Source organism: Bombus impatiens, unplaced genomic scaffold (assembly GCF_000188095.3).
Source record: "Bombus impatiens unplaced genomic scaffold, BIMP_2.2 scf_0049, whole genome shotgun sequence".
In the NCBI taxonomy this organism is placed as follows: domain Eukaryota; kingdom Metazoa; phylum Arthropoda; class Insecta; order Hymenoptera; family Apidae; genus Bombus; species Bombus impatiens.
This window is the reverse complement of record NT_176468.1, coordinates 1,076,000-1,085,010: the sequence shown is the minus strand read 5'-3', so window position 1 is coordinate 1,085,010 and position 9,011 is coordinate 1,076,000. Positions and strand designations below refer to the sequence as shown.

Below are 9,011 nucleotides of genomic sequence, written 5' to 3'. Positions count from 1 at the left end.
CAGTGGCGTTCCTCGGCGCCCTCCTGCTCCGCACGCGTTCTTCGCCAGCCTGCCACCACCTTCGATCGACTTTGTCCTAACTTCTAACGCCGGTTGGTTTTATCTTCGTTCTGGATTACACGATGCTAACGATTTCGATATCGGAGAATAGATCTAGGAACGGACGAGCGATTCGACGAGTCGTCGACGCAAGTTCTTGTTTGACTTGTTTCGCTCATTCTGCGTGCACGTTAGCGATAGGATAGGTTTCGATATCGAAAAATAGATTTTTAAATCGACGAGAGTAGATTTACGAATACGTTTTTATGGAACCGCCGCGGAGTCGTTTTTTCTCTTGGTTCTGGCTGCGCGATATCAACGAACTGATTTTGGTATCGATGAATAGATCGATGAATGGATGAGTTGCAGCGAATTCTTACGCGCCACGATTTATTTTTCTCTTCGATCTGAATATACAAATAGATCGACGACTAGATTTTCCCCAGTGAAAGATGAATTTAAAAATGGGTCGATACGGGTTAAGGGGATCTTTCCCCAAGTTTCACGGGATTGATCGGTAGGATGGATCCGTAGCGCCGTGCTGGTTGAGAACCACGTAGACGCAGGTGTCGCGACTATTGAGGTTTTTAGGGTGAACCGATTTTAATTAACCTGTTAACTAGACGAATAAACTCGTCGATTGAATTACCAATCTCTAGGATGTAAGCTATCCAAAAAGAAGCCTACAAGTCTATAGTACTTTTAGTGGAACAGTGGAATTATTATAAAGAATTTTGATTTATTTCGTCAATATGAAAAGAACGGAAAACATTGTAATTTTATTTATAAATTCAAACGTATCTAATACTAAAGAACTAATCGATTTCTTCGTTTCTTCGTTTAGAAATTCCCTATTTCGTTAAGGGGTCGTTTCTTATTTTTGGTAAAAATAAATTACCTGCGTATATATGTAAAGTTTTAAGAAATGACTAGAAATCTTAAAAAATGATCCATTTAATATATTGGATCATATAATAATATGATTAATTCGCGATCAAACTTCCGAAGTCGATTTATGACTGGTTTTACAATTAATTGGAAGTAGTGGAAATTAGCTTTCCAAAAATGAATTTCTTTTGAAGAAGACGATTAAAAGGATAACAGGATTCGTGGCTTTTGTTGAAATTTTATTTATTTTGATAATACTTCTGGATGAGGTGTGGGAGTTTACTGAACGAGTCTTTGTACAAGCTGTTTGATTTGTTCGTCTGTGAATAGTATTTTGTTTCTTTATTATTTTTTCTCTGCTTGAACGTTGAACGTTTATTATTAAAGATATAAGGTTTTGTTAAATATTGTGAACATGTTGAATTCGTATTTATTAAACGTATATTACGAACGTGATAGGTTGTTTAATAAACAGAAAGTTAAGCTGCGTCTGTTTCTATTCTTTGTCTGTAAATTACACTTTCTTGCCTTTTTATGAGAAATAAAATTCTTGGCTTTAATATAATTACTTTTTACACAGAATCAGAAATTTTTAATAAGCTTCGGAATTTTCACTATTTTCCTTATTTTCCCTTGAATATTAATTTCATTCACTTTCACATAAATATCTTGGCTTTAAGCTGGCCTCAGTATTGCAGATCACCAATTTTTTACGCGTAAACGCAGACAAATATTCTTGAAATATCCAAAACCGAAAGTTTTTATTTCCTCTACGCTCAAGAGGATCCTCGTTTTTTCAGACTTACTAAAAAGTTCTTAACATAAAACAAATGCTATTGTAAAAGTCAATATTTAAAGAAATAAATAAAAATATAAAGAAAATTTCTAATGCAAAATGTTTTTTTATAATATTCATTATCATCTAGATTTTAAAATTCAGAGCTGTCTGAAAATGCGATAGCGTGAAAATCTGGTTTACTCCAATTTTGTGCCGAACTTCAATGACCTCATTCCTAAAGAGAAGACGCATCGCGCAATTCACGTATCCCATTTCGGTTAGACTTAGTACGGCCGTACGTATCATAACAATTTATTGTTAGCGCATGAAACTCGAAATGATATTTCTATCGGAAATTTGTTTAGGCGCGAAATATTTGTCTGTGATGTCCGGCAGCTCGTGCGCATGCTAAAAAGTCAGTAATGGTGTTTATTTTTAATTTTAGTTCTCCACCTTTGACATTCGCTGAATTGCTTTTGGCAGCATTTAGACAATTTGTTTAACTGTCGCATTTCTGTTACGCTCATTCAGAAATTTTTCATACACGAACCTACATGAAATTAATACATCCCGATTGTAACATTTTCAAGTAAAATATGATATTAAGAAGCTACCTGACTCGTGACTCATGACACTGCGATATGTATAGCATAATAGCATTTTATCTTAATTGTATCAGATTATATGTACATATTATCTGATAGTATCTAGTATTACATTAAGAGAGCAGTTTATACTTCATTCATAATTACATTTTGCTGAAATATGACAAACGCAAAAATTTTGAAACTGTATATAAAAGTTTGTCTTTCAATAAATGTTAATAAATATATGCATGTACTGTATGCGATTGGTTTAAACACTTTGTCTTGGCTTTAGATTGTAGATGTATGTAGAAAAACTGGTTTTAGTACTTATACGTATATGTATGCAATGTTGTGTTATTTATAAACAAAATATACCGATGGCAAACATAACCTCAAAGTTGCGGTTTCCAATAGTTCGACAGAATGTTGTTGCAAGTTAAATTCTGATCAATATTACAAAAATGGCAGGTAGTATGAGACAATTAGAAGAAAGACAACTTCTAGTTGAAGTAACACGGATGCAATGGTCTCCAAAAATGGATCTCTTAGCAATCGCAAATGTGAAAGGTTAGATTTTTCATTTAGTAAATAAAAAGTTGAAGTTTTTCAGTTGTTTAAATTTCTATAACACTTTATAGTTGATATTAATTATTTATGCAGAAGCTAATAAAAACATATTATTAATTTTTTAATAAATATTATCAGAGTTTGATTCATCGTAATATTAGTTTCATTTATAATAGTAGGAATTCTTGAATATCATAAATGTAATAAATAATGTTATTTTTATTAAAATGATTTTTATAGGAGAAGTTACGTTACATAGATTAACATGGCAAAGAGTATGGTTATTGAGTCCTCAAGAGGAATCCGATACTACAGTGAATTTAGCATGGAGACCAGATGGAAAACTTCTAGCGATTTGTTATGAAGTCTCTAAATTAGTGTGTCTTGTAGATATTGAGAATAAAAATATTATACATAGAACAAAGTTAATGTTGCACAATGCAATTACATGTATGACATGGTTACCATTAGCAAATTTAGAAAGTGATACTTTGTTAAATGGTAGCAAAGCAAATATGCTACCGACTGGAGAATATCTCCCACCTTTACCTAGTTTAAATAGAAGTTTTGGTCAAGAATCAGAACGCAAGGAAGTTTTATCTCAAACTCTAGATATACTTTTTGTAAGTTTAAATATCATAGATGTTTCGGAATATTAACATTGTTATCATCTATAGATAATTGTATATGCTATAGCTTGGCTTAGATGATGGAAATGTTGCAATGTATGTATTTGGAATGTTCTATTGCGGTACAATTTCTGTTGGTCATGGTCAAATATTAGAAATTAGTGGTGGATTTGGCAAATCAATGTGGATTACATGGAAGGATAATATTGGCATCAAAGCAAGTAGATTATGGTGTCCACTGTTGGAACAAAGCACAGCTTTTTTAAAGGTTCTTTGCTTAATATATTTTAAAAGTTTATTTCGAAATAATACCAAATTTCTATAAATTTTTTATCTAACTTTGAGGTAGCACAAGCTCAAGCTAATATCGAATACCTGATGGATTATCTTTCACGTACGTTAATGGCAATATCTGAAGCATGGGAGACAATTCTTTTGGAAATGGATGAAAAACTTGCACGATATGCAGAAACAAATCCACCTGGTGGAGTTGCTGCGGACTTTTTAGAACTGTTAATGATTGGTATACCTACCCAAAACTTAGAGAATTTCTTGCTACGTGATTTGACTGAAAAGGGTTTAAAAAAATTAGGACATAGCATTGAAATGTGTTATAGTAATATACAGGTATGATGGTAATATTTGGTGATAATTTCTTTAATTTATCTACATCACAATAATCCATCCCTATTTTGTAGAAATTAGTCTTAAAAAATTTAACTAGCGTTGGGATGGCCCTCGTATACCAATTAGCTGAAATGAGAGGAATGGTCAGATTAGGTGGCTCGTATGAATTACTAGGACTTACTGATGAGACTATTATAACTAATGCTCTTCATGCATCAGAAGCTTTTTTAGCAAAATCTTCTGAAATTCAGCAAGTGATAGATCATAGCATGCGTGACTATAAAGCGTTTTTCCGGTACGTTTAAAAATTAAAATTATTATCCAATATTTCTACTATTTCTATTTCTATTTCTCCTATTTTATATTTTTATTTTAAGGTGGTTATACGTTGCAATTTTAAGGCTGTCAGATGAAAGAATACCATCTGAAGTAAGTCGTGTCAGTCAACAAGAGTTAACATTTATCGCCGAATTTTTGCGCGGTTTTGATAAGACTGAACCTGGTGTTGGAGGAAGAAAAGGAGTGAATTTAGAGAAGTTAGGTCAATACTTGCGACGGGAAAATTTACAAACTTGTCTAACTCCTGAAGGAAGCGAATGGGCTACTATGCTCGATGAAAATCATTGTCTTCGTGATCATCCTCTTATTGTGAAACAAGACCTTAATTATTCCTTATTGCAGTCTCATGCGAAATTAATTACTGCTATACATAATGTTTTTCGTGAGTCTTACCAAGGATTAGTTGAACATTTTACCGTATCAAATATTGCTTTGTCGCCGTCTATAGGATTTACATCATCGCAAGTTGCAACAAACAATGATAGTTTGCTAGTAGCTACGTGTGATGCTGACCATCAAATATTACGACTGTTTAAAGTCGAGTGTTCATGCATAGAACCCATTTCTCTTAGGTTTAAATTAAGTACGATAGATACAGATTATAAATCAGGTTTGCTGTTTTACTATAAATATATGCAATAATTTAATTCTTTAAAGTAACATAACGTTTGTTTTTTACAGAATCTCATTCCAAAACGTACATAGATTGTACTGTAGTTGATCTACAATTTTACTCTAACGAACATCTCAGTTTACTGCTACTTAACAAACATACACATGCATCGTATCTTGTACAATTGCCATTGAATAACGTCCGAATTTTTGAAAATCAAGATAAGAATACAATTAGTTTAGTAGATCTTTTAGGTAACAGTTGGCCACGACCTTTTCAAGGTATAACTGCTAAAAAAATAGCAGTCAGTGGTGCGCGAAAAGTGGCCGCTGTTTTAAGTGAAAACAATAGGAAAATAAGATTATTAGAAACTGAAGTGGAACCTGAAGAAGAGGAAGAAGAAGAAGATGAAGAAGATGTAATGAATGATAGTATGTTGAACACTACTCATGGAACAGCTGCAAATTCTCAAACATATAATTAAACTATTTAATCATTATTTATATACATAAATATATATACAATATGTTACAAGAGAATTTTCATCTACAAAACATTTATTAAAACTATTTTTTTACTTATGAAATGATTATGTATTTTATGTCTTCATGACACAATTCCTAAATCAATGTATATGTATATAAATTTAAATATGGCTATGTATGTATGTGTGTATGTCTTTATGTTGCATTCACCATGAAACAAAATTTCTTTGAATATATTACAAAATTATTCATTATTTTTGCATTTGATTAAATACTCTTGGGAAATCAATATCAAGAGCTTCATTATCAATACCACCTTCATCAATTGTTGGTATAGACATAGATGGTGGAGGAACAGTATAGATATTTGGCGTATATTTTGCGGGAGAATTTTCTCTTGATTCTTCCAAATCTGAAATAATTCATATTAATTAAACATAAAAATATGATATTTTGTTTTACATATCAATTTATAATATTTACCAAAAAAATTGCGATTGTGTTTCCTTTTTGTTGTGACAATGAAAAGAACAATAGCTACAGCAACAACTATTACCATAACAGCAGCCATACCCCGTAATAAATTTGTCTATAAGAAAGAGACTATTGAAAATAAATAGGAAAAATATATTTATTGAAGATATAACGTATCTTAACATACCTCAAAATCGTTTTCCCAAAGATCTTCCCAATCTTTCTTAACTATTAATTCAATAGTATTACTAGTGATATTAGAACGATCTGATATACCTTTGGAAAAACACTTATAGAAACCAGACTCAGCTGTTGATACACCCTAATAAAAGATATAATTTCTTAAGATAAAATACCTAAAAGTTGTAAGAGGAATATTTACAATAATTACTTACCCTTATGAAAAGCTTTCCTGTTAACACTTCATAATTATATTTGTTTTCATCCATTAAATTTCCAGGCCCAATAATGCGGTTATTACCAGTAAGGTGCCAAAACATAAAACGATGATGATCATCACTGCTCAAACATGGAAGTTCAGCTATATGACCTGCCGGAACTTTTGTCACTGTAACTTGATCTTCATTAGCTCCACTTTTCGTTAGTGATAATAATAAACATAGAAATATAAAATAAATCACATTCATCTGAAAAATAGAATTGCAATAAAAATAATAAATAAGATTGGATAGAGTATATATTTATTTATTTTAATATTAATAAATAATGAGTTCAAATTATAAACTTGAATATATGATAATTTGTAATATTTAATGTATTTATATTTAATATTTAGATAGCTTAATTTATAATATTAATCTTAGTTTTTGCAAAATTTATTGTTAATTTTTTAATTATTGTAAACTATATAGATATTTAATGTAACATAGTAAAAACATATCTGGTCATTCTACCTGCTTCATGTTACTTATATCCAGCTCAGTAGATCACTATAAAATTGTTGATTTATCCACTTTATGAACTCATAAGTTCTATTCACACAAAAGGAATATTTAGATTAAAAAATTCATAGTAAAAATGTACAAACACTGTTACAGAACTTGTTCTACTATCAACTAAACTAGCAAAATGTTTTGTATCATTCGTACTGTGTTCTACTAACAATTACATTCCAATTCCACTGATCATTTCCATTGAAAGAATTTCAATGGTGTAGGACTTTAAATGTAACAGATGGTTGCTGGAATAATTATCATATGCACAATGCAAGCAAAAGACATTTGTCAATGAACCATGTTGCATAACAATAAAGGTAAGTACATAAATTCTTTCTAATGTTTCACTGTTATTTATTTTATATATTAATAAATATGCTAAAAAATATTACAGTCACTTTATTGTTTGTAAGAGATGACAGTCTTATGAACTAATGAGAAAAGCTTCAATAATGGATCTGAGGTAGAGTTACTTATTTATATCTTTGTCCTATTCATCCTTGTGCAATAGAGTATTTATAGTAAACTAGAGTGGCATCTTGTGACTACCATACTATCTAAACATGCACTATATACTTTCTCACTTTTACTATTCAAAAGAGACTGGTATGTAAAATAAAATCTAATATCAGGAAAGTATTTACACACGTTGTACCTATTAATTAATCATTATATAACATATACATATGAGATGCAAATAAATAATAAATTACTACTTTTTTACAAAATGTTTTTAAGTTAAAAAAATGATCCTCAAATATACAAAAAATATAGCCATTGTTTATAATTGAAATCAACATAATTTTGATGGCACTGATAATAATTATATCAATAATAATTAAAGTTAATTTATACAAAATGTATTCATATAAAACATTGTAGATATTACATACATTTATTATAATATTTCTGAATTGGCTGTGATTTGGTCATTGTTAATATCGATAATGATGCATCAAATTTATAAAGACATCAACTGCCAATGCTGGAAGAAGAATCCAAAATGGTCCCAAAACAAGTTTTGCTGGTAAAAACCAATGTGGTGCTTCTAATTTCAAACATATTAAAATTTGGGCACTTATTTTCATGAGCATAACTGATGTATACCACATCTGAAAAGAAGATATTTTCAATATTCATAAAATATAATAAGTACCCAGTTTCATCACAGTACATGTTTATATCAAATTCATAAGCTTAGCTTTTTTTTATGAAATATTATATTTTCAAGAATTTCAATATGATGAATGTTACAAATAATTTGTCACTCAATATATAATAAATTAAGTTTCCTTTTTAACGAAATTCTTATTAACAGTAGAATGGACAATACATTTTTTATTTATTCATATAATTAAGGAAATATACTATAAATTAAAGTGAAAATTTTTGCAATCTTCTTATTAACAAATTAATTAGTAATATTTACAATTTATATGCAAGTAATACTCTTTGATGAAAAAAACTTACTTCCCGAGGTAAATGATCAATACGTCCATTTTTAAAAAGGGTGATGATATTAATAATGATATTAACTGAAACTATGAGATCAAACAACCACAGTGGAATAAAAACAATAAACCAATTCCATTGTGTCCTCTGATCGAGCCTCAAGACAAGCAGAATCAGAAAAATCAAAAGATTAAACCATGTATATAACGCACGATGTAAAGCTGTCATTGGGATATATAATTAAGTACGTCAAAAATAACGAGACAAAACGTGATCTTGAAACTATACGATTATGTTGCAAATTCGGTGATCTGTTTACATCAACGTTTGATATACCACCTAACCTCTATTGTCAACTAACCTATAAGTTGTAACGATTTCTAAGATGTCGCTACTAACATAAATATATTAATATTATTCAAATTTGTATATCGCATTATGAAACAACATAAAAAATATATTACAACAGAATATGTTATTTCTTTATTATTTTCAATGAAGTAAAGTTCATTATCTTTAATTTCATCACAGTTTTTACATTATATATTGATATTATAAAGTCGCGAGATCGATTGAG

At 30.0% G+C, this 9,011-nt stretch overlaps 3 protein-coding genes across 5 annotated transcripts; 1 reads left to right on the top strand and 2 right to left on the bottom strand.

Moving 5' to 3' along the window:
- Window positions 1-2,118: 2,118 nt before the first annotated feature.
- Window positions 2,119-5,965, top strand: LOC100740848 (anaphase-promoting complex subunit 4). Its single transcript, XM_003485260.4, has 7 exons — window positions 2,119-2,859; window positions 3,100-3,482; window positions 3,556-3,756; window positions 3,834-4,115; window positions 4,187-4,410; window positions 4,493-5,064; window positions 5,136-5,965. The coding sequence occupies exons 1-7, from the start codon at window positions 2,754-2,756 to the stop codon at window positions 5,549-5,551; spliced, it is 2,184 nt and encodes a 727-aa protein (XP_003485308.1). The 5' UTR covers window positions 2,119-2,753; the 3' UTR covers window positions 5,552-5,965.
- On the bottom strand, window positions 5,520-7,430 carry LOC100741446. The gene is made up of 6 exons (XM_033323432.1): window positions 7,150-7,430; window positions 6,941-7,018; window positions 6,422-6,673; window positions 6,214-6,348; window positions 6,036-6,141; window positions 5,520-5,964 (listed from the first exon to the last, which is right to left on the bottom strand). The coding sequence occupies exons 2-6, from the start codon at window positions 6,947-6,949 to the stop codon at window positions 5,804-5,806; spliced, it is 663 nt and encodes a 220-aa protein (XP_033179323.1). The 5' UTR covers window positions 6,950-7,018; window positions 7,150-7,430; the 3' UTR covers window positions 5,520-5,803.
- Window positions 7,179-8,796, bottom strand: LOC112212002 (transmembrane protein 60). Of its 3 annotated transcripts, none has more exons than XM_033323440.1 (3): window positions 8,453-8,796; window positions 7,876-8,094; window positions 7,179-7,637 (listed from the first exon to the last, which is right to left on the bottom strand). In XM_033323440.1, exons 1-2 carry the CDS (start codon window positions 8,660-8,662, stop codon window positions 7,918-7,920), a joined length of 387 nt encoding a protein of 128 aa, XP_033179331.1. In that variant the 5' UTR covers window positions 8,663-8,796; the 3' UTR covers window positions 7,179-7,637; window positions 7,876-7,917. The 3 variants fall into 3 exon arrangements, with proteins under 3 accessions (XP_033179331.1, XP_024226999.1, XP_024227001.1); XM_024371231.2 differs by having other exon boundaries at window positions 7,179-7,585; XM_024371233.1 differs by lacking the exon at window positions 7,179-7,637 and adding an exon at window positions 7,706-7,734.
- Window positions 8,797-9,011: the final 215 nt, after the last annotated feature.